This window comes from Condylura cristata, unplaced genomic scaffold (assembly GCF_000260355.1).
Source record: "Condylura cristata isolate star-nosed mole 26May11 unplaced genomic scaffold, ConCri1.0 scaffold00017, whole genome shotgun sequence".
Lineage (NCBI taxonomy): Eukaryota > Metazoa > Chordata > Mammalia > Eulipotyphla > Talpidae > Condylura > Condylura cristata.
This window is the reverse complement of record NW_004567118.1, coordinates 35,236,612-35,262,676: the sequence shown is the minus strand read 5'-3', so window position 1 is coordinate 35,262,676 and position 26,065 is coordinate 35,236,612. Positions and strand designations below refer to the sequence as shown.

At 36.7% G+C, this 26,065-nt stretch overlaps 1 protein-coding gene across 2 annotated transcripts in view; it reads right to left on the bottom strand.

Annotated features, from left to right (window-relative positions):
- SSH2 (slingshot protein phosphatase 2) overlaps positions 1 to 26,065 on the bottom strand; it is a 225,926-nt gene that overhangs the window by 46,131 nt on the left and 153,730 nt on the right. For both annotated transcript variants that reach the window (XM_004684824.2, XM_012726477.1), the window contains 2 exons: positions 14,861 to 14,964; positions 8,024 to 8,088 (listed from right to left, as the gene is read on the bottom strand). In XM_004684824.2, the coding sequence (XP_004684881.1) occupies positions 8,024 to 8,088; positions 14,861 to 14,964 (169 nt within the window). The remainder of the gene's footprint in view (positions 1 to 8,023; positions 8,089 to 14,860; positions 14,965 to 26,065) is intronic.

Genomic DNA, 26,065 nt, shown 5'->3' with positions numbered 1-26,065 from the left:
ATATGCTTGTTGGCCATCTGCATTTCCTCTTTGGAGAAGTGTCTTTTTAGCTCTTCTGCCCATTTTTTGATGGGGTTGTTTACTCTATTTTTGTTGAGTTTCGTCAGTTCTCCATATATTTTTATGATCAGTCCTTTATCACTACTTTTGTGTGAGAAAATGTTTTCCCAATTTGTGGGCTGTCTGTTTGTTTTTTGTAATGTCTCTTTTGCTGTACAGAAGCTCTTTAACTTGATGTAGTCCCATCTATTTATCCTTGCCTTCACTATTGTGGCTTTGGGTGCTCTGTCTTTAAAGATGTCGCTGAAGTGTATGTCATGTAATGTTTGACCCATCTTTGCTTCCAGATATTTTATGGTTTCTGTTCTTATGCCTAGGTCTTCAATCCAAGAAGTGTATATTTTTTAACAAAAAGCTTTAACTTATTGTTTATTTATGATGGATTAATTTTACTTATTTTCATTAATTAAGTTTTTTCTTACATCGTTTGTGGTCTCCATACTCTTCCCTCCACCATATTACTTGTGAACCATCCCCAGATTCCCTTGTATTCTTCCCTCCTCTGTTAAAAACTCCTCTTTCTCCTCCTCCTTTGCTGTATGCCTCAGTTTTATTGTCAGCTTGTTAATTTTGACTTTTTCCTTGACCTTTTTTTCTTTAAAAATGAGAGTTTAAAGTAGCTTCAGGAAACCTGAATAAGGTCTTAGGTGACATTAAGGATATACTATTAATATGATAATTACATGTGGTTAGGCATTTTGTTAAGTATCTGGAGTGAAGTGATGATACGTAGTATCTAAAGTTTCACTTTAAAATATTCCAACAAAATTCAGTTTAGTAGATGAATATATAAAACTGTGGTACATCCAGGCAGGGAATATTATTCAATGCTAAAAAGCCATGAGTAAACATGGATATTTCTAAGTCGAAATCAATCTGAAGACTACATACTGTGTAATTTTAATTACAAGACAATATAGAAGAGGAACACTATGGAAACAGTAAAAAAGATCAGTAGTTACCAGGGATAAACAGGTAGACCCTAGAGAATCTTTACGACAGTAGAACTACTGCATGATACTAAAATGGTGAATACATGTCATTATATACTTCTTGAAATATATAGAATGTACAACAAGCAGCATGAATTTTAATATAAACTAAGAACTTTGAATAATGATGTGTCATCATAAGTTCAACAGTGGTTAACAAATGTACAACCCTACATTTGATAATAGTGGGGGGATAGACAGTATGTGGGAAATTTGTATCTTCTGTTCAATTTTGCTATGAACCTAAAACTACTCTAAAAAGTTAAAGCCTATTAAACATTTGATGAGGGTAGATCTTATGTGTTCTTATAATAACAACAATAATAACTAACAAAGAGGATTAGAGGAAACGTTTAGAATTAATGGATATGTTTATGACATAGATTATGTGAGAGTTTCATAAGTGTATACTTAATTCCAAACTCATCAAGTTATATATATTGAATATGTAAAACTTTTTGTATGGCAATCAAATATATTCAACAAAGTGGTTTAGAAACATGTTCCAACAAAGAGAAAAAATGGCGATAGGTGAAAGAAATCTGGCAAATTGTTGATGGTTATTAAAGTTGGGTTCATGAAGATATAATTTTGGAATTTTCCTAATAGAACTCCCTAAAGGTAGCTATAAATCTTAGAAATAAAATGTTTTCTAACCAACTTATTTAGATATATTGTGTATACAATCAGAGTGCATATGCTGAGGATTCAATGGTAGAAGAGAGAGAGAGAGATGGTCCCTGTTCTCACAGAGTATACAACTAGGACTCGAACTGTTAATAAAAAACCAGGAAAATGTGTACTGGAGGCATTTTCCTCTATATGAAACACCTGTCCTATTCTTTTATCTCAGAGAGAAACAGAGTTCCAATCCTATCAACCTGCTGAAGAGATTTGTCAGGAATTTCTATTTGAAATTCTTTCAGTGCTGTTCTTTTGGAGTCTCCTTCCCCTAACCTCTGCCCTTATTCCAAAAGGGGCTAGACAAAGAGAAAAAGAGTTGCACAGCTCAACAAAGCATCTAGCAAGGCAGGTCAGACTCCCATGGCTTCCTATCACTGTCCCAATACCTCCAGGAAGTGCTGGGAAAGCAGAAACAACAGAAGTGGTTACATTAAAGCTTAATGCTAGTGAGGGCTGATATAACAAGAATATAATGTCCACCATTCTGATTTCAATTACACAAAGTAGACTTGTATTACTAACTTAATGTTCTGTGACATAACTGAGAATCTCAGGCAAAGTTCACTTACAAAGAAGCTAGAAAACGTAATATTTAAATGGCAAAGGTCTAATACAGTTGGTTGGGACTAAGTGAGCACACAAAGGAAGGCCTGGAAGCAGCATTGAATCTACAAACACTCTGCAAAATAACTTAATAAAAAATCCAATGCAGGCAAACTCAGGTATTAAAGATCTCAGATATTACATAGCTAGATGTGGGCTTGCCTTGGCTTGTTCTGAGCTAACTGTTCAGTTTGCTGAGTATGTTAGGGGATCTTTTATCCTATGTTAAGGCCTTGAGAATATCTGATGAGGCTTAAATACAAATGGCCACAGGAATAACAATTTATTCTCACAATTTATCCGCAGCTCCCTACACCAAGCAAGCCCAACTAACTAGCAAAGCTAAAGCTGGCAAAAGGAAAAAAAAACCCAAAAACCTCCTTAAATAGTACCTGTACATAAGTTTATCAACTAGGCAGCAAGTTTCTGTGATATTCAGTACAAACATTAATTGTCTCTACTTTTAAAAAAAATTATTTTCTTATATTGTTGTTAATTTTTGTACAATAACTGGTTTTTCCCCTCTGGTATAGTCCCTATACCACTACCATATCACCAGTGACCATCACCATATGCCTTTGTGTTCTTCTCTCCCTGGTTCTGACCCCTATCCTTCCCTTCCATTGATGTATACCTCAGATCTATGGTAGCATGCAGATTTTGCCTTTTTCCTGACCTTTTGTAAATGAAAATAATTAAATTAAATAAAAAATATTAATTTTTTCCTTCCGATTTATTTTTGGCTAGCATAATCCCTTCCAGTTCCATCCATGTTGTTGCAAATGGCCTAAGTTTGTCTTTTTTAATCACCAAGTAATATTCCATTGTCTCTTTTTGTAAAGTGAGTTAGTGTGTTTTATAAAGTGAGTCATATGTATTTATAAATAAGAACATATCAAACATCTGACCCTGCAGTGCTTCATTTAAACTTAAAAGACCCCAAATCTAAATGGAAAAGTCCCAGTCATCTCACATTGTTTTAGGATGGAGGCACATCTCAGGTTTTTTAAAAAAATTAAAAAAAAAAAGATTTATTTATGCATACAGAACTGGGGTACAGGCCAGAGGTGGGGGTGGGTGAAATGATTCACCAGAGACAGAGTGGAGAGCAGAACAGGCAGATTAACTGAAATACACTGCTGAGGGGAGAAGCGGGCGGGTCAGGAGAGGTCTGCCAGGCCATGTGAGTCAGTCAGCTCCCTGGCTGGGGTCGAATTTGTGCTGCAGTGGCTGCTGAGAGCTTCATGGAGCTGTGCTTTAACCCATTACACCACCAGGGAGAGCCCCACTTCTCAGATTTTAAGCTCAACTTTAAGCCCTGAGATGTAATAGCACTTAGAGGTCTTCGGATTTAATTAAACTGTCAAAACTCTGGATAGTACCTACAGTAATTATTAAATTCTTACTAAAGAATTGAAAGTGGCTCTTTAAATAGGGGCTAAGGGGTAAGCAGCCATGACATTAATCTATACCAAAATCTTACTTAGAATGATGGGATGAATTATTTGTTACAGAAAAAATTCTGTAATGCCATGGCAAGGACCCACTGTTTAAACATTTACGTTTCAATATCTAGGAATGAAACACAGATTTAAGAAAAACTTAATACCTACCCTGGTTTGATATTTATTTCATATTCCTCTATTGGGGAAAAAATTAACAAAATCTAATAAGCTAAGTCATCAAATCAATGGGGAGGTGTATTTAAAAATGGCAATCTGTATATAATACCCTAATATTAGAACTGGCAGCAACTCCGGAATGCACATGAAGTAGATGTCTGGAATAAGACACGGATTCAGATGAATATTAATTGAAGTTCTCACTGAGAAGGATACTACTGAAGCTTACTGTCCATAAACACACAGCAATGGTATTCTGGACTTAAAACTTCACAGCAAATAATTACTCCAATTTATCAACTAAATTTGGAATCCTATTCCAAGTGTTAGGTAAACTGGACACAGCAATCCTAGAATTAAGATAGGTGTGAGAAGTTACCTCCAGTCTCTGCATTATTTCTGAGAGATAACCCAACCTATTTTTGAAGCTCATTTTATCAAAGGATGGTGTTAAAACTTTTTTCAGTAACCAGCTTAAATGTGTAGGCTGATTATAAGCAGTTCACAAATGCTATCTGGCATGGTAAGTTTCTCTATCAGCATCATCTAACATCAGGAAATTTTCCTCTTGAAGTTTAACCTTTGCCTTTAATTTCTTTTATCAAGAGTTTTACATCATGCTTCTGCATGCAATGTTTTCACTGAAGACACACTGTAAAGTCCCAATGTCTAGACAAACAACTCACCCAAATCCACCAGAGAGAGAGGTATCAAAGTATGTAAATATTAAATTCTAGCCAAAAGAACAAAGAAAAGTCAATATCTAAAATTAAAATAGACTTCAAATATGACATTAATAAAGAACAGCCTTCAAGAGAAATGGAAATTGAGGAAGTTTCTAGGTTTTAATTTTATAATCAATCTGTAAGAAATTCTTAAATAAAAAAAAAATCTATGATTTATATTATGGTTAACCATTAAAAATACACTTATCTAGGCCCTCCCTGGTGGCCATCAGGTTAAAGTGCAGCACTGCAGGTGGGCCACAGCCTCTTCCGTGTGCTGTGCGAGTTCAATCCCTGGCCCCAGAGGTGACCCATATAACAAGGCAGACATCTCCTGACCTGCCCGCTGCTCCCCTCAGCAGTATACTTCATTGATATGCCTGTTCTGCTCTCCACTCTGTCTCTAGTGAATCCTCTCACTTTCCCTGCACCTCTCACCTGTACCCCAGTTCTGTATGCATAAATAAATAAATATTAAAAAAATAAATTTATCTAATGACATGGAAATATATTTATGATAAAATGTAAAGAAAGCAGATTATAAGGTAGTATTTGTTTTTATCTCATCTATGTAAAAAAGTGCTCTAATACATATTTTTATGTATACATGCACACACATAAATAGACTGGAAGGAAACTTACATTAATTGCTAGCAATTTTTTCAGATTGTAGAATATGAAGTGATTTTACTTTCTTATTTATACTTTTTCTATACTGTCTGATTTTTAAAAAGTATATTTATTCTTAAAAAAATTTTCATTTTGGGAAAAAGTCATAAAAGCAAAAATAAAAACCTAATTTTCTCACATTCTTCTGCAAAGTACTAAAAAAACAAACAAAAAAACTTTATCAATTAAGACCATGGCTTCAAAATAAAGACATTACTTCAAATATTAGGAAAGTTGAAAATTTCCATCTTTTTTTTTAACTAAATGGGTCTTTAATAATGTGCAAGAGAGTAGTATAAAGTCACTGTCTTTTTTCCAGCTACTGTTTTCTGAAGTACAAAAGTTAATGCCTGAACGCCCCTGGAGGCAAAACTGATTTTGTCCTGTTTTCAATGCTAAAACAAGATGTGGGATTTGAAGTCTCTATGGCTGGGTTATTAAAAATATAAAGGAAGGACTTTCAGTTGACTGTCAAACTTTTAACCTTATGCATAAATCCCAAGATGAGAGTTTAAGCATTCCAAATTTAACTCAAAACAAAAGGCTTTGCTTTGCATCTACAAATGCTCCTTTCATTTAGAAAAGTGCTAATTTGTCCAAACTCATACAATGTATTCACTCATTTTCTTGAAGATGACTCACTCAATAATCTGAAACACAATGACTATGTGTTTATAACAATTCAAAACAACTGTAAAATGGCTAGTCATTTGAACTGTGAATTAATCCAGAGGCGTGAGTTACATTTCCTGAATTTATATTTTAGAAATGTAAAGGAGTTCCAGCCATATTTAGGAGGGAAAAAGGAAAAAAATTTTTTTTTTAAGATTTATTTATTTGTGCATACAGAACTGGGGTACAGGCCAGAGGCTCAGGGGCGGTGAGAGGCTTCACCAGAGACAGAGCCGGGAACAGAACAGGCAGATCGATGAAATACACTGCTGAGGGGAGCAGTGGGTGGGTCAGGAGAGGTCTGCCATGCCATGTGGTCACCTCCGGGGCAGGCGGGAATCAAACTCATGCAGAAGCGGCTGTAGATTCTTAGTGCTGTGCTTTAACCCGCTGCGCCACCAGGGAGGGCCCAGGAGGGAAAAAATTTAATTGCCAACTCTGCCTTCCTCACTGGTTCCTTAATGTTTTACCAAGACTCTTGTGGTTAAAATTATCTCAATATTTAGAGGTGCAGTCCAAATTCCAGCAGGTTCTCAATGACAAAAAGATAAAATGAATGATACACCTCAGCTTTGGCTCTCCCAAACCACACAGTTTTTGGAAATGATAAACATCAATTAAACATGTAGTATGTACAAGTTAACATAGTTTGGTAACCACAGGGTTACCACCCTAACCCAGAAGGGCTCATTGTCACACACCTGTTTTATTGTTAATAAATACCAGCTGGCATGGCTGTCTCCCTCCTCTCCTCAATTCTGTGTTAGCTTCTGAGGAATCTTAATGCCACAGCCCTTGTAATCTCTTCCCTCAAAAACCTGTAACGGCTTATGAAGAAGCAGAGGTACTACCTCCAGGTATTAACCTAGAAGGTCAAATGGGGAATGTAAATGAGTGAACTAGGCCACATTAATACTGAATGAACAGGAACACTTTTCACTTTGCACAAAGAAATGTTTCTTTGTGGAAGTTTCTTATTTTTATTAGAGGTTCTACTATAACAACACTAACAGTGAAGGAATGATGATAGATGGTGACATTTGGCTTTAGTGTCCAGCAGACATAAAAGGATAAGTGGGCATTCTGTTAAGTTAAGAACCTATGCCACAACAATCTCCTGCCCCCTCCCAAGTTCAGGCAAGTTTTGCCATGTGAGAATAAGGTTCCAGGTTGCCATTTTTTAATTTTTGGAGACAACTCCCAAGTCTGGATTTTTATGTGAAATCACCCAACTTTAAAATTTTGGCTCAGATTTTTAAAAACCCAGTTACAATAAAGCATATGTCTGCCCTATGTCTATGCATTTTGAGACCTCTAGTTTATAGAATTAAGTCTCTATTTGCTTACCTTGCTTTCTGGTCTCTTATCTTCCCTATAGTAATAATGTTCCCATATTCAGACAATATTTTATATTCTCTAATATGCTATCCTGTCCATTTCATCTTCTCAAATGTGAATTGTAGAAAGGAGATGAAGAAAAGGCTGATGATAGGCTAAGTAATATGTTCAAGTTACATGATTAATAAAAACCTTCAGCCAAGTCTCCTGATTTTGAGACCGGCATAAATCCTTGGCCATTTACCTCTCTCCTCGTCCTTTCTTATATATGTTCTTTTGCTCTAACCACTTAAAATGGCTGTTTTTTTTCTCTTTCTGCCAATCTAAATATTATCCTCTTTCAAGAACCAGCTCAGTTTCACTGTCTATATAAAACCTTCCCCAACTATGTAAGTTTTTTCCCCTGAATTTCAATTGTTATAGTTTATAGCTTGTAAACTGGAGCTTACCAAAAGTCCTGAACCATCAAATTATTTCATACCACCTTATGTAAATTCAACTACCCAATTATATCGTAAGCTACTTGATGATGGGAATATGTTTTTTTTTTTTTTTTGTTCCACAGCTTTTAGCACTGTTAGAACATAAAAATGTCTGTTTAGTGTTTTCCTCCTTAGACAGTCTTTTTAGAAAGAGCATTATGACAGCACAAACTTACCAGTCTGATGTTGTCTTCTGGACGGAGTAATATGAACATTGCTTGGAGATGCTGTTGAAGATCACCTGGTGAAATTTATGAAATAAAGGGTAACTGTTCTTTATATGACCAACACAAAGGATTTCCTCTATCCTAAAGACTTTTATAAAAGAAAGTCTTAGCACAGAAGGCCTCTAAGTAGACACAGGAATTCCTGGTGGTGCAAGGTAAATCTCACCCTGTCAAACTACCTGCAGCCACTACAGCACAAGTTTGATCCCTGGCCAGGGGGTGACCTATATGGCGCAGTGGACCTCTCCTGTCTTACCTGCTGTTCTCTTTAGCAGTATATTTTAGTATATCTGTCTGTCCTGTTCCCCACTCTGTCTCTGGTGAATTCTCTCACCTCCCATGCCTAGGGCCCATATACTCCAGTTTTTGTATGTATAAATAAATAAAATCTTTTTTAAAAAGATAGAAAAGAAATTGAGTATCTTAATATGATTATTGATTTCTTTTTTAGTGGACACAATGATACCTTGCATCTCTATATATTCACATTCAGTCTAAATGACATTAAAATTCTGTTTTGCATTTGTCCTATGAAAGGTACATTTTCTTAGTTTTATACCATGATGGATATTAATGACAGTGATGGTGAGATCTGCTGGGTAAAAAGCACTGGATGGGCTTTTAGGTTCACTGGAAGGACAATGAAAGTAGTTAGCAGTGAGGGAATTTTAAAAATGGGGTATGTGGGCCCTCGCTGGTGGCACAGTGGGTTAAAGCACAGAACTAAGAAGCTAAAACCATTTCAACATGAGTTCAATCCCTGCCTCCAGAGGTGATCCACATGGCATAGCAGACCTCTCCTGACCCGCCTGCTGCTCCCCTCAGCAGTGTTCCTTGTTCTGCTCCCCACTCTGTCTCTTGTGAGTCCTCTCACCACCCCTGTACCTCTGGCCTGTACCCCAGTTCTGTATGTATAAATAAATAAATAATAAAATAAATTAATTTAAAAAAAGGGGTATGTTCTGCATACTGTTAGATCCATCCCTAACTTTAAAAAAGCTAGCTATTCTGTCATTCTCATTTCTGTAATTATAACCTATAGCTCTCTTTAACCTAAAATTTTTGAGATGCCCCTAGAATAACATCAACATTTTCTTTAAATGACTTCCACATTAGTGGTTAATATTAAAATGAGAGTACTTACTAAGTACATATTCTAAGAAATCATGTTTTTTTTTTTTAAGATTTATTTGTGCACACAGAACTGGGGTACAGGCCAGAGGCTCAGGGGCGGCGATTGGCTTCACCAGAGACAGAGTGGGGAGCAGAACAGGCAGATCAACAAAGTACACTGCTAAGGGGAGCAGTGGGCGGGTCAGGAGAGGTCTGCTGCGCCATGTGGATCTCCTCCGGGGCAGGCGGGGATCGAACTCATACGGAAGCGGCTGTAGATTCTTAGTGCTGTGCTTTAACCCGCTGTGCCACCACGGAGGGCCGAAACATATATATTTTTACTGAACACATTGTTAGCTGTTTTAAAATAGTAAACCATTATTCGAGTGCTCACTTGTTCTTATATATTCTATAAAATTAATTTGAATTTTTTGGGTATAAAACTATTACACATTCCCTCATGTCCCTTATTCTGTACTTGAAATTTAAAAACTTTTGCTATTAGATAATGCACAGTTATAAAGTGACTGACAAAGCCACCTAATTGTGGATGTCAATGTAACCTGTTCTTATATTGGTCTTAGGGTCTATATTATAATATTTTTCTAAGTAATTTCATAACTGTTAATTATGAGATGAAATACTGACATGCACAATAGGTTGAGAGAGGGCAGGGAAAAAAAAGGTAGGTTGGAGGATGGGCATGTTTGTCTAAAGGTCAGCAAGTCTGAAAAACTTTCCTTACCTTCTTTTTTAAATATTTTTTCCCTTTTCACTACTAGCTTTAGATGAATTCCATTATTGCAGAATATTTCAACTTTCAAAATTAAAAGGATCCATTCTATTATATTTCAAATGTACAGGGATAATCTTAAGTCTCATGTAACAGTATGAACTCAATGGTATAAAATCAAGAGAAATAAAAACATTATCCATACAAACACTTGTACACAAATGTTCAGAGCATTAGTCAAACATTCAGAAAAAAAGGTATAACCTAAATGTCTATAGATAAATAAAATGCAATATATTCACACAGTGAAATGTATTTGGTCATGAAAAGGAAGATAGTACTGATATATACTGTAGCATGAGCTACTTTTTTTTTTTTTGCATGAGCCACTTTTAAAGCAATATGCTAAGTGAGAGGAGCCTGTTTCAAAAATCATTTATACGAAACACAAATCTACAGACAGAAATTTGGTTGTTTAAAAGCTGGGAGGGAAGGTGGGGTTTATTGGGAACAACTACAATGGGTACTGGGTTTATTTTGGGGGTGATGAAAATGTAAAATTAGATTGTGATGGTTGCATAACTTTGTGAATATACTAAAACCACCAGCATACTTTAAATGGGCAGTGGGTGAATTATATTTCAACAAATTTATTTTTCTAAAAGTTAACAGTGTGGGGAGACAAAGTGTTATGTCTAAACAATGAAGAGTGGCTAGAATTGCAAATTACACTTGAATTAAACAGCTAAGGCTTTTTAAAAAGTTTTATTTTATCAGAAGAAATAACCTCAGAAAGCATTTTCAAGATGGAAAACTTTCGGAGGAGAATCACTTCCTCCAGAAATGGGCAAACAATAGCTTTAGTCCCACTCCAAGCACAGCTGGTCCAACTGGCTTCTTAGAAGGGCTCCTTGACAAAAGTCAAGGAGCCCTTCTCCTACAGTAAGGCTTCTTAGGTGAGCACAAAAAATTTTTTTGTTTAGTGGTTAACAAATACAAATTAGTGGACATGAACAAATTGGGTATTTCCTACTGGAAAAACTGTTCTAACAGAGGCAATAAACAGTAAAGATTCTTCCTCTACATTCCTTATGTGTTTTACCACAAACCATTAAGTTTCAGATTTCTTTGATTTTAAAGACCTTTTTGCTCTTTTCCTCTAAAATGCTGATAGACATTTACTCATCATTTTTTGACTGTAAGAGAGTATTTGGACATTTTAGATACAGTCTAAGTTATAAAAAAAATCTAATTTGACCCTTCCTGGTAGTGCAGCGGATTAAAGCACAGCACTAAGAAGCTAAAGCCACTTTAGCATAAGTTTGATCCCTGCCTGGAGGTGACTCACATGGCGCAGCAGACCTCTCCTGACCTGTCCACTGCTCCTCTCAGTAGTGTACTTCGTCAGTCGTCCTGTTCTGCTCCCCACTCTGACTCTGGTAAATCCTCTCACCGCCCCTGCACCTCTGGCCTGTACCCCAGTTCTGTATGCATAAATAAGTAAATCTTTAAAAAAAATCTAAATCAAGAAAGCATAATTAGAAATAGCAGTTCTTTTATCTCTCTGTTCTGCCATCATCTATGTTACTGTGAGGTAAGCCAAGGCAGTTTCAGCTTATCTGAAGCTCTGTGAACTGTGTGAGTGGCTCTCTAAGCTGCATTTATACTCACACTTCCTCATCTGTCCAGTCTGGGCCACAAATCAAGCTTGCTTATTCATTTATTCATTCATTCATTCATTCATTCATTCATTCATTCATTCATTCATTCATTCATTTATTCATTTATTTATTTATTTGTATGGGGGAGCAAGGTCAAGTTAAAAAACCTAGATAACAGCTAAGTGTGAAAGTTTAATGAAAGAATAAGACTAAGAAAGTCAAGAAGTTTTAAAAACCATTGGCTCCACTTACGATTAACAGCCACAGAACACTTACTTGGCCTACCATCTTAGTTGAGCAAGCTGGATTTAAACCAATAATTTAGTTTTCTCTTGACTACAATTCATAAATATCCAAACAGAAATATAAAGTTTAGCTGCATCTACTTCCTCTTTGCATTCAAATTTGGGGGAAAGCATCCCTTCCTTTTGGTGGTGGACATTAAAGAGGAGTATTTTAAATCCAAATCTAGTTTTCCCCTTGTTACAAAAATTTTCATGGCTAGAGACTTTTAATAGGAAGATGATAGTGTGCAATGAGATGGATTATAATTCTGAGCTCTATATTTGCAACTAGTTGAAAGTAGGACAACCACTAAAATAGCTGAGATTATATGAACTGGAGACTAAATTCAACTTTTGGCCAAATGGCTTTCACCTCTAATCTGTACATTCAAAGTTTTCTTTGCTCTCTTCCTAGTAACTGCAATTTCTTCTACTCCAAGAGATAAGATATCACAAAAGTGGCACTTTTTAAAAAAAAAAAAAAGATTTATTCAGTTATTCACACAGAACTGGGGTACAGGCCAGAGATGCAGAGGGTGAGAGGATTCACCATAGACAGATTGGGGAGCAGAACAGGCAGATCAATGAGGTATACTGCTGAGGGGAGCAGCGGGTGGGCCAGGAGAGGTCTGCCTCGCCATGTGGATCTCCTCCAGGGAAGGCTGGGATCGAACTCATGCTGAAGTGACTTAAGCTTCTTAGTGCTGTGCTTCAACTCACTGCGCCACCAGGGAGGGCTGAAAGTGGTACATTTATGCTAACAAACAACCATGTCTGTATTGTACTGATCAGGAGCTCTCCAATCACTGTCCTCAAGTTGACTTTCATTCCCCAACCCAACAAAGCTTGCTCTTAGAAGAAAGGAATAATTCTGTTAATCCCTCAAAACCACGGAATTCTATTCTCAGAAACTTCTTTCCCTCACACAGTTTCTGTGATTCTTTTTTTTTTAGATTTACTTATGTTACAGAACTGGCGTACAGGCCAGAGATGCTTTGGGGTGGTGGTGAGAGGATTCACCAGAGATAGAGCAGAGATAACAATCAGACCGAGGGGAGCAGTAAGTGAGACAGGAGAGGTCTGCTGCGCCATGGGGGTCACCTCCCTGGCTGGAGACTGAACTTCTGCTGAAAATGAAGTGGCTGCTTCTAGCTTCATAGTACTGTACTTTAACCCACTGTGCAACCAGGAGGGCCCAATTCTGCCTTTCTTAACCTGATCAATACAAGTACATCTGACTTTAGAGAAATCCATTATTTGGACATATAAAGGCACTGTTGGTGGGTACAATACTGTGATTTATAGTAAGAAATGTATATTTACTTTTCCTTCTATTCCTGGCACAGAACTCCTAAAGTCTGGGAATTTCTTAAGTAATTGATTAGAAGGTTAGGATTTTCAGTGCCATTCCCACTGAATTCTGAGGAGGAGGAGAACTGAGGGTTGAACCCATCAGCAGCAGTCAAAAAATTTAGTCAAGCGTGATTATGTAATGAAATTTTTACAAATACCAAGAAGGAAGGGTTTTAGAAAGCTTTTAGGTTAGTGGACCCATGGAGCTCTGGGAAGAGGCATAGAAAAGTCAGGGACCTTCCCAGACACCTAAACCAAGAAGGAAGGGTTTTAGAGAGCTTTTAGGTTAGGGGACCCGTAGAGCTCTGGGAAGCATTAAAGGAGGGCATAGAAGAGTTAAGGACCTTCCCCGCTCTTGCCCCATGCACCTCTTCTGTTTGGCTATTTCTAAGTTATATAATTTTACAATAAACTGTAAGTTTCTCTGAGTTCTGTGAGCTGCTCTAGTAAATTAGTCAAACTGAAGGAGGAGATCCTTGGAACCTCCCATATATATCAAGAATGTCAGAAGCAAGGGTGATAATTGGCAATTGGTGCCCATTAGAGGAAGGAAGGGACAACACTGTAGTGTCCTTAACTAGTGAGATCTGAGACTATCTCCAGGTAACTATCAGAATTGAGTTGAACTGTAAAATACCCAACTGACATCCAAGAATTGCTTAGGTGTGCAAAGAAAAGACCCACATATTAGAATTAGGAGCAGAATATTAGCAGGTTATTTCAAAACTAGAATATTGCACTCATTCCAAGGTGAACATTTATTTGATAACTTTTCATTTCTAGAGAAGTCCTCTGAATCTACCTTCTGGTGCTTTTTTCTTTTTCTTTTTTCTTTTTTTTTTTTAAAGATTTATTTATTTTATTCACAGAACTGGGGTACAGGCCAGAGATGCAGAGGGTGAGAGGATTCACCAGATACAGAGTGAGGAGCAGAACAGGCAGATCAACAAAGTATACTGCTGAGGGGAGCAGCGGGCGGGTCAGGAGAGGTCTGCCACGCCATGTGGTCACCTCCGGGGCAGGCGGGGATCGAACTCATGTGGAAGTGGCTTCAGCTTCTTAGGACAGTGCTTTAACCTGCTGCGCCACCAGGGAGGGCCCTCTACCTTCTGGTGCTTTTAATGCAAGTACAATCAAATAGATTTGGGTATTTTAGGACTGTTGATTCAACATATGATATAATAACTGTTATCACAACAGTGACAATGAATTGTCTTTGTAATATTCCATGTCACTCTCTTCACACTATCATTAGAAAGCAGATAGAAACAAGAAACTTAATCTTAGGTTGGTTGAAATAACTTGTCTGGGATCTCAAGAAACAACTGAATACCTTCAGAGTTATCAAAACTTTGAAAAATTCCATAAAATTTTATAAGTATATTTTTGTAACTTCTTATATTTCAACAAAAATTAACAGTATCCACTACATATTATAAGACATTCTATTAAGTGCTAGAAAAAATGGTTTTTGAATGTGAAAAGTGATTTTAGCAGAATATAATGCTTTCTTTCACTATTTGCGAACTGTTGGAGACATGGAGATAAGACAGTCTACCTTTTAGAACAAAACAAATGGCAAAAAAAAAACAAAACAACAAACCAAACAAACAAGAAAGGAATGGTATATGTAGTGGTTTACCTGCATGCTTGTTGCGTCTATGGCTGATTCTTGGTGTGGATGAGCCATTTCCCCGTGGAAGAAAAAGGGCAGCACCTTTGACAGTAAGAAAGCTCTCACTGATGCTAAAAGGGAAAACACATTAAAATTATTAACAAGGAAATAAAAAAATAATATGGACACTCAGTTTAAAGTTATTCTCCCCTCCCTCTTCCAAAGTTCTAACTTCACAGGATAAAGTATAAATAGCTCTGGTTCTTACATCTACTCTAGACTTTTTTTTTTTCCTGAAGCAAAACTTACTCTATAAACATTACATGTTATCAGTTAAGAAGAGAGGTTTTGGTAACAAGAGAAGATTAATGGCACTAGAGCCAGACTGCTAAGGTTTGAATCCTTACTGTTATTTAGCTGGGTGAATATTTTTTTTGGGGAGGAGGATCTAAATTTCTTTATCTGGGGCCTCCCTGGTGGCCTACAGATTAAGTCTTAGTGATACCATTGCTACAGCCGGAGTTCTATCCCTAGTCTGGGAGGTAATCCACTATGACACAGCAGATCTCTCCTGTCTTGCCTGCTGCTCCCCTTAGCATTGTATTTCGGTCAGTCTTCCTGTTTTGCTTCCCATTCTGTTTGTGATGAATCCTCTCATCCCATGTACTTCTGGCCTATACTCCAGTTCTTCTACACACAAAAATATTTTCTTTATCTGTAATACGGGGTAATAAAATGAGGTTACTGAAGGGAGTTAATCGGAATATATCTTCTCAGAATAGTGTTTAGCATATATTAAGTCCTTAGTAAATATTAGTTATAATGATTACATGTATAGTTATCAATAACAGTGTTTCAGTAGCATTCTAATCAGATACAAATATATATTAATACTTAGTTACTAACAATAAATTCAAAGTATGCAAAAAGATGTGTTTAAAATCCATGCACCCTACACTGAAGTGTTACTCAAAGGTTTACTTTCATCAACTGGTATTGCCATATACACTGAAAAGGAGTAGAATACTTCAGTGTGTTTAACCCATAGGAGTATGCCCTTCATGTTAACAACATCCACCATGTGGACGACAGTTTAACTAAATTAGAGAATTACTACAAAGGAAAAGGTATTTGAATTACAATGATTAGTGGATGCACATTATTAGTGGAAAACAAAAAAACAACAACATATTATTAAAACAAAAAACCCATATTATTTAGTGGATGCATATTATTTATTAGTGGAAAACAAAATATATCTGTTATTTCATATTTTAACATACTAATTCAATCTTATGTACAGAATTTGAAAAGGATAGAAGTTTTAAATACTAACAGCAAAGTTTAGAAACACATGAAAGTGCATTCCAGATTTTTTGTAAATAGTATGCTATTCAGGGTTAGCTAATGTATTGTAACACTCTATACTCACTACTAGAAATCTAACTGGAATCTTAAGTTTATATCATCAAAACTGGCCTTTTGAGTTCTTCTGCAAGTCTGATCTTTAGCCTATTCCACCCAATTGTTTGGGTCTAACACATGAAGAGTCAAACTTTGGTTTCTCTTTTTCTCTCCTCAAAATATGTATTTAATCCATCAGCAAGATCTATGAATTTTATTTTTAAATATAGCTTGAATAGGTCCACTTATCTCTATTACTGCTCTGACAATGAACCATGACACCCTCATTTTTACTGAGACCACTACTGAAAAGCTTTTTTAAAGTTTGTTATTACAGAAAATTTCAAACACATACAAAAGTAGAGGGAATAATAATAATGAATTTCCATGTTACCATACTTTCAGCTTTAATTCAGTCTTAGTTTTTCTATAGCCTTACTCCTTGTCTTTGAAGTGAAACAAATTCCAGACATTTTATCAGCAAAAAGTTCTTTAACTGTCTGCAAATACTTCTATACTAAGGCCAGAATAATTTAAGAAATACACTTGATATGCTATAATATCACTTCCCTTCCTGAAAATCCCCAATGGTAAGTCATTTTATACTTGTAAAGAAAAGCTAACGTCTTTTACTTGAACCTCAAGAACCTGTAACATCTGATAATACGCTACATCTCTAATCTTGTACTTTCTTCCCTTTTTGTTTACTATGACCTAGTTGCACTGTACTTATTATTTCTTCCAAGTCTCAGGTCCCTTTCTCAAGGTCTTTGTGACTTTTTTTTCTTACCTGGGATTTTCTTTTCCTGACTTGATGCCATTTAAAGAACAGCTTAGGTATCACCCCGTTTTCGTCCATTTTAATCATACCCTGTCCTATTCAGGTTTTGCTTTCTTCAGGAAATTTATGATATTCAAAAATTATACCTATTCACTAATATACTTGATTATAATTACTTCTGCCTAAATATAGTTCCATAAGCACAAGGGATTTATTTTGCTTATCACTGTATCATCAACACTGAAAATAGTGCCAAGAGTATTATCAGGTACTCAACAGATATTTGATGCTTGCATCACTCCATGCTAGGGGGTTTTCTACAGTTTTGTAGCAGTCACATCACTACAACAGGAATTATAACTTAAGGCAGGAAAAGAGAAATTCTGTGATTTCACATGTGAAAAACAACTGTTACATAATTTGGATTAATGTACTGTAAAATACAAATATTTGAGAAATTGGTGAACAAAAATAAATCATTAAAATTAAACCACCTCTATAATGTTGGTCTTTGACTCAACTTAATCACTTAATCAAGAAGCATGAAGTTGATAAACCTCAGGGGTGAATTGTCAAATAAAATGGAAATGTCTTAAAAACAATCATAAGTGGGCCCTCCCTGGTGGTGCAGCGGGTTAAAGCACTGCACTAAGAAGCTTGAGCCACTTCCTCATGAGTTTGATCCCCGCATCCCCGCCTGCTAGGGAGGAGATCCACATGGCGAGGGAGACCTCTCCTGACCCACCCACTGCTCCCTTCAGCAGTGTACTTCCGTGGATTGCTTGTTCTATTCCCCACTCTGTTCCTGGTGAATCCTCTCACCCTCCGCATCTCTGGCCTGTACCCCAGTTCTGTATAAATAAATAAATCCTTAAAAAAAATCATAAGAATCCACAGACACCACTTAACAAATGTGCATGCTAGCCAGGATATTTTGTTTTCATCTTTAAGTAAAGTATTGCTCTCTTGTGGTCTGTTGCACAAGTCTTGTCTCTTGTTACATTTGTGGTATGTACATCACCTTGCTGTGGGTTACCCTTGTTTCACTCACATTGTGGAACAATTTAAGACAAAATGTCTGAGTGACAGGATGAACATGGTACACCACAGACAGGAAATCAAATTCACACTTCTGCCAACACAGCAACTGTCTGCTTTACTAAATAAAAACATTTTAAAAACAAAGGCTAAATATTCTAGCTATCATCAGTCAAAGTTAAAGCTGTGGACACTCTGGCTTCCAGTAAATAGAGTGGCTTCTACATCTACAAAAGGAGTATATTTATTTATTTATTATTTTAAAAAAGATTTATTTATTTATTCATACAGTACTGAGATACAGGCTAGAAGCTGTGAGAGGATTCACCAGAGACAGAGTGGGGAGCAGAATAGGCAGACTGACTATGTACAGAGACAGAGTGGGGAGCAGAACAGGCAGACTGACTATGTACACTGCTGAGGGGAGCAGCGGGTGAGACAGGAGAGATCTGCCAGGCCACGTGGGTCACCTCCAGAGCAGAGGATTGAACTTGCACCGCAGCAGCTGTGGCTCACTTGCAGTGCTGCACTTTAACTTGCTGTGCCACCAGGGAGGTCCCAGGAGTATATTTATTAAGAGCTGAAAACAACCCAGCTTACTTCATTCTTTTTGTGAGAGAGATAATTTCTGTTTGACTAACACTAGCTTAAGAACTAGCTTTCTGGTTTTGGAGTTCTGTAATATTGTTCTTAAATTTGTTACTAATGCTTTAAAGTATACCTAAAAGTATTCTTTAGAATTATGTAGTGTTTTCATAAGGGGAGTTGGTGGAAGAGGGCCCCTGGTTAACCCAAAGCTGTATAAGAAGGACCAGGAATCAAACTCATGCATGGTATATAGTTAATGATTGTTTGAATCATTTATACAAATATCAATAAAATTTTGTGATCAAACAAAAGTCACAGCAAATCTTGCTGAGACTGAGTTATTAGGTGCAATACAGACTTCCAGAGAGTTATGGCAGACATACTTTGGAGGGTAAAAACCAATCACTTTTATTCTGTGCCCCCAGTAAAAGACTCCCCAGTTACTTCAAAAGTGGCATATATTATTGATCACAAAGGGAACCAGGAATGATAGTGTGGTTGATTATAAAATTTCCCTATTATCATTTAAAAAAGTCAAAAATATATAAGTGCTATCAAAGTGCAGATGACAACACCAAAGCATGAAAGCTAAAAATAAGGAAGTGAAAAATTCACAACCAATAGGCTGTAGGTGGATTAAATTGAATTTGCAATTTAAATGCTTTATTTAAATATGAAAAGTTTTATGTAAGTTTAATAACATGAACTTTAATGTAAGGTTAAAAGTTTTAGTATAGCTTGTTGGAAGAGCAAGAGATTCAATATATGAGTCTTTCTGAAACAGATGCCTGAAGATTCAAATGACATAGAGTTGGTCTCTATGAATTTAGAATAGTAGGTGAAAATCTTCCTGAACTGGCAAGTTCTTGAGAGACTAACCCACAAAGAGGACCTTATAAAGTAAGTTCTATGGAACCATTCATAGGTGACAACAGATGCCTAAGTTAATCAGAAGCCCAAAAGGACTTAAACTCTGTACTAATAAAAAAAGCAAGATAAAGACAATACCACTCTTCTTAATCTAAAGTTGCTAGTAATTAGCTGCTTGATAAGAAAATAACACTTATGGGATCATCTTTCTAACTAAATGGCAATGATGTTCTCCAGAGTCCTTATTGTAACAACTGAAGAACATCTATTCCCCTTTAGCCATTAAGAATACTTGTTCAACAAAGGGATAGTCATATCTAGTTAATATAGAAAGATAATAAAAGCTAACTTGACTAAGGCGTACTGTATGTGAGGCATTGAGTTAAGCAATTTTCCATTACTTCTTTTAATATTCACAACAATGTGATGAAACAGGAACTTAAAAAAAATCAATTTACATTAGGAGCCTGAAGGTCTTAGAGATCTCTTCTAGATCATACAGTTTGTAATCCTCCACAAAAGGATTTAAACCTAGATCTGATTTGAAAGTCCATGCTCTCGATTACTATTACTTTTATGATACAGTTTATGAAATACAATGTCTTCCTTACAGACCTTTCAATAGAATAGAATTTTAAAGTGGAGCACACGAGAGAAAAGGACTGAAATTCACCTAGATCTTAACTCTTCTCATTTTTTTATTCCCCCCCCCCCCCATCAAGGCTAGAACAGAAAGAATGCACTGAAGGGAAATGAAGAACATCTGGTTGAGAGAGGAATCCAGTTGGGCTGGGTAGTAGAGAAAAGAACTGTAACTTCCATTGGGAATGTCAGTAGCATTTTAGTATCAAAAAAGGAGAAAACAGTACTTTGCTTTAAATAAATTTGAGGACGCACTCTGTGCCAATCCTTCCCCATCAAAGTCACTTCCTGAAGCAAGACATTTCATTAATTGTATTTTCCTCTTAGGCAGAGTATAGAGGAAAAGGTCAACTAAATACTTAGCTGTCCTGAGGTTGGAATAATCTTTTAAGAATGTGGCCAGTGTGATCATCCATGACCACTAGGAAGGCCAAGAAAGTAAAACGAAGCAATAGCAAGCCTGTGCCAAACTGAATGTTGGCCAGCTGAGTGTCAATTAGACAATCTTTTGTTTTATAGGCAACACACATAAGAAAGAGATAATTTGCTATGGCTAATCAAATATCAGTAAATGGGTGTAATACTTTCAACATTAAAATGAAGCAGATCTTCATGTTTATGTTTGTAATGCCAAATTTTTGAGTTTGTTTGGTATTTCTGCATGAAGCCAAAATTTATAGCATATTATTGTGCAAAAATAAAATATCATACAAATTGTTGACTGCACAAGATGAACTGGCTGGCTTGGAAAATCTCCCCTGAATCTTAAGCAAGCAACCCAAGGATGCAGGCATAGTGGGGGACTGTCACATTCACCATGAATAAAGTGGTACAGAGCAGTCTGATTTTGCTTCCTGGTCTTACTTGAATGCTCTCTGGCTCTTGCCTGTTCTCTACTTTGGTCTTCTAGTTGCACATCTATTAGATGAGCCCTGACATCTTTTTTTTTTTTTTAATGTATATAATAGTTTATTTTTACATCATTTTGTGCATTTTTCCATCTCAGTTACAATCACCAAATCACCCATGTGCCATCACCATAGTCCAGTGCATTTTCCTCCCCCCACTGTTTTTGATCTCATTCCCCACTCCACCCCCACAAAATGTCTCTGGTATATAGTTGTTCATCATTACCATTATTTTCTCGCCTGGTCCGTTATGAGAAAAACCATCTGGTATTTTTCCTTTTCTTTCTGACTTATTTCACTAAGCATGATCTTTTCCAGTTTCATCCATGTTGCTGCAAAAGACGTGTTTCTTTTTTTTTGGTTGCTGAGTAATATTCCATTGCGTATATGTACCATTTTTTAATCCAGTCATCCCCTGACATCTTTTTAATAGATATTTGACTTAAGATAGTTAAAAATTAATTTCTGAGCTTGCAACAGAAAATCTGATAAACTTAAGATCAGAAAATCTAATGACTCACCCCAAGCCACATTGCTAGTTATTAGTAGGGAATCCAGACTAAGCTCCAGATCATCTGATTCCCAGTATAACACTTTCAACCCTTTATCCTGAATCACATGTTATTACAATAAGACATACTGCTGACCTAATTATTCGAAGCAACCAGCAGTTAAAAACACATCTGGTCAGTTCATCTGAAAAGGGAAGAGGCAGGATTTCACTGCAAAGCCTGGTGTGATATTAGTTCTATTTTTCATGGCATCCTAAGGACAACATTCAGATTTGAGTGGGGAAAGATTAAAACATGAGGCAGATACTTTCATGCCAATTTTTAAAGTTGTTTCTTTTTCCTTCAGTAAGTCAGTTGAATATTAAACTTTCTTTAAAAAAATTGCAAAATTTAGATATTAAAACAAAAAGTTAAGGAAGACAAGGGGCTGCACAGGAAGGCAAGAAAGTCTACCTGGGAAAAGAATCGGAAGCCTGCCCATTCTGTGGTTCTTCTTCAGTTTTCTCTGAGAGCAACAGTAATTTTTTTCTACATGCTTTTCTGGGATTTAAAATTTCTGGGACTTAAAACTTAGTTTTGAGAAGAGCATACACATTTTCCCGTTCTAGGTAGTCATCATTCCTAACTTCGTATGTGTAGTCTGTCTCTAAAACACTTGAGTTTGTATCAGAGAAAAATGCTAGGGATTATGCAGGGCTGTAAAGTAATAAAAATGCAAAAAAAAAAAAAAACACAACAACACTTGAGTTTGAGCTAAGATTCAAAGACCAGATCTTATCATGACACCATTGCTGCCTTGTCTGTTCCCTTGCAGTTGTTCTCACAAGGCTCACTCTTCAGCAGCCGTTCTAACACAAGCCACCCATCTCTCTCAAAAACATAAGCAAATCAGCCCCGAACATAGGTCCCCATGCAGGAGCTGGTCTCACGCAACTTCACCATAAAACTAATCCTAGTTCTCTTGGTGACTAATATGGTGGAAAGTCTTATTTTCAAAGCAGTCTTCCTCCAAGGAGTGGAGAAACGGCCTCAGCTTAAAGAAGCTTATTTATTTTACAGGCTCAATTAAACTTTTCTGTCCCGTGCATGGTCCTTAAATACTTTTCTTTCAAAAAGATAAAATTTAAAAGCTTTCTGGACCAAAAGTAAAAGTAAACCTTTCTGGACCTGAAAGGTTCTTCCTCATCATTTAAATGCTGGATATATTTGTAACACAGAGACAAGACCAGTATTACTTGGCATCAAATTCAAAATGGTGGGAATAAACAAAGCAAAATAAAAGGAGATTAACTCAGAAAAACTGTTTAGCATTTAAAAAATCATTTCATTTGCATGATTCAGCAAATGCCTTTTCAGGTATTTAAACACACCTGCAGAAGGAATGTGAATTGGGCTTTTAAGTACTTGGCCAAGATGTCAAACCCTGTTTTCAGGCCATTTCTCTTTCGTCCTCATGCAGTCTCCTCTGAGGCGCAGGTCATCTATTCTTTGTGACTGACAACTTCTGACATCCTTGTCACTATCTTTTATTTACCACTTACCTCGTTCAATATTTTCTTCTTTCACCCTGCTTCCTACTTCAAGACATCAGCTTTCCCCCCAAAATTCTCATCCTCCTGATCCTCAAAAATTTTTATCTGGCCTCCAGTGAGACTTCTAATTTCCAGAGGCCCTTTAGAAGGCATCAGATCTTGATTTCAGAAACCAAACTTTCACTTTCTGACTATATTGCCCTCCTAAGGCTCTGATGTGTTCATTCTCTCTTCAATTTGAGGGTCAATGTTCCTAGTCCTGACTTCTTAATTTTTTTCCAGGTCAACGACTATTTTCTAGCTTTTCTTCCTTCTATAACCTGCTAGTCCTATGTTGTATTTCCTGGAGGTTAACTGATGTAATTTACCACAACTTTCTCTCACCTGTAGACTTATCTTTTTTCTCCCATCTGATACGATGATGCATATAGTTGTCAAAAGTCAACCTTTCACCTGTCTTTGATCTTAATTCCTCATCTCCTATCTTTACCAGTTAATCATCCTTCCCCCTACAGACTCCTCATCCTAGAAATGCTCAATGTTTTCTCACATCCTTAAACAAAAACTCTTCCTTGATTCTAAGTTCTCTTTCTTCAGTACTGAAATTATTTAAAGGGACGTCTATACTTGTGTCCCATTTGCTTCCCTTATCATTCATTTTTTCCCTCCCCATTGCCATCTTGTTTCTGTCCTACCACTACTCTTGTTTGGCTTCCCCATCTTAAGTTTGCCAATAATTTCCCAAGTGGTATCAGTGACACCCAAAGGACAAAGACCCTTCTATCTTAACACCAACTTCTGCTCTTCATTTAGCGCCATGATGTGCCCTGGAAAATCATTTTATCCTTTTTGAAACACTTTCTCACTTAGCTACTAGGTGACGGATCTACCCAGTAGATTCACTCACACTCTCTGAGCATCCCAGTTCAGTGTCCTTCACTAGTTACCCTATCCTACTCAGTGCTGCTAAACCAGCTTGTCTGACTTTCACAGTACTTTGAAAATTTACTGACAGACAACAATGTACTTGAAAAATTAGAATTTTTGGTGTTAAAAATCAGAAAATACAAACATTTATGTTCATATTCACACCTAGCAACAACCGGTCACAGCTGAGCAGTGCCTATAGATATGGTGGTAACTGTTAAGGAGAAAAACAGGAAGAATAAGAGGAACAGGGAATGCATCTGTGTGTGTGAAAGAGAGAAAGAGAGTGTGAGACAGAGACAAGGTATGGTGAGGGAAAGTCTCTCGGCTAAGGTGATACCTGAGCTGAGCAGAGTTTTGTAGTAGGTAATGGGAGGAGACGTGATTATTTGGGAAGAGAACATTAAAGTTAGAGAGAACATCAAATACAAATACAAAGGCTCTGAAGCAGAAGTATGCTTGGCTGGCTTGGGAAATAGCAAGGTAATGGCACAAAAATGCAGTGTGTCAACAATGTGTGGATCAGCTTCGGTAGGTGGTTCTGGTGTGTGTGGGGGTCTCTTATGAGATTGCATTCATTTGGGGTCTTGATGGGGTTAGCTACTACCAAGATGCTCCCTAAATTGCTGTTGACAGGATGCCTAATTTCTTTGTGATGTAAATTTCTCCACTGGTCTACATGAGTGTCCTTATGACATGGCAGCTGTCTTTATCTAGACTAAGTGTTCCCAGTGACAACAAGGTAGAAAAGCAATGCTTTATGACTTAATCTAGGAAGGCACACACCATAATTCTATAATTATATAATATAATAGGTCAGTCCTATTTACTATATAGAAGGGGACTACACAGAAATATAAATACTGGGAGGCAGTATTTCTATAGTGGGAACCATTATGGAAACTAGTTGCTATAACTTCCAAATTTGTTGTCTGGCTCAGCTATATCATGACAGCTACAGGTCTGTGCAATCAGTTATTTACTAGATGGCTATTATTTGTCGACAATAAAAGCAACAGCTTTGTAGCAGCATTTCACAAAATTCTACTTGTGAAAGCCCAGAATCTGGTATGAAGGCATATCAGTCGAAATGATGTTTTCAGGAATTTTGCAGAAATGGGGGAAGTTGCTAGGTGCTAGCTCTCAAAACTATTAAGTTAAAAGGAATATTATAACTGTTTCTTGAGCACCTACCTGTATCAAGGCATGAAGCCTGGTGCTTTACAAATACTATCTCAAACAACTCCTCACAGAAGTCATTCTTCCCATTTCACAGCTGAGGAAACAGTTCTTGAGAGAAATTTGTCTAAGCTTATTGATTATATAAGTAGGGATCAAAATTTAGGCCTATTTTTGGATTGCCAGGTTTTCTTCTTTTTATTATTATTTTTTAAGTTAACACTGGTTTACCTTAAACATGTATTATTTTGAAGGACAGGTTCACACTTTTACAAATGTATGTTACAATACCATGCTCACCACCAAAATACTAATAACTCTCTACCACAGTTCAACAGACCACCTCCACCATACTCTTTGCTCCTATCTTCCCATACCCTATCATAACCTCAGCTCTGATGTCAAAATCCAAGTGTTCATTTTTGCTTTGCTTTGTCTCTTTCTAGACCACTTATGACTAAAGAATCCACTATTTGTCTTTCTCTTCCTGTCTTTTTTCACTTAGTATAGTCTCCTTGAGTTCAATCTATGTTGTTGAAATGGCATAATTCACCTTTTTATAGCTGAGTAGTACTCCACTGTATATTATAAACCACATGTTTTTTATTTACCTTTTCACTGATGAGCGCTTAAGGTGTTTCCATATTTTGGCTTTTGCAAATGGTGTTGCAATGACATAAGGGTGCATATATCTTTCTGAATTATTATTCCAATATATTTGCTTTAAAAAATCTACTCCACGTTCGAATAGAAAACCCAGCTATAAACCCACGAGTTTATGGACACCTAATTTTTGACAAAGGAGCAAAGAAGATACAATGGAACAAAGAAAATTTGTTCAGCAAGTGGTG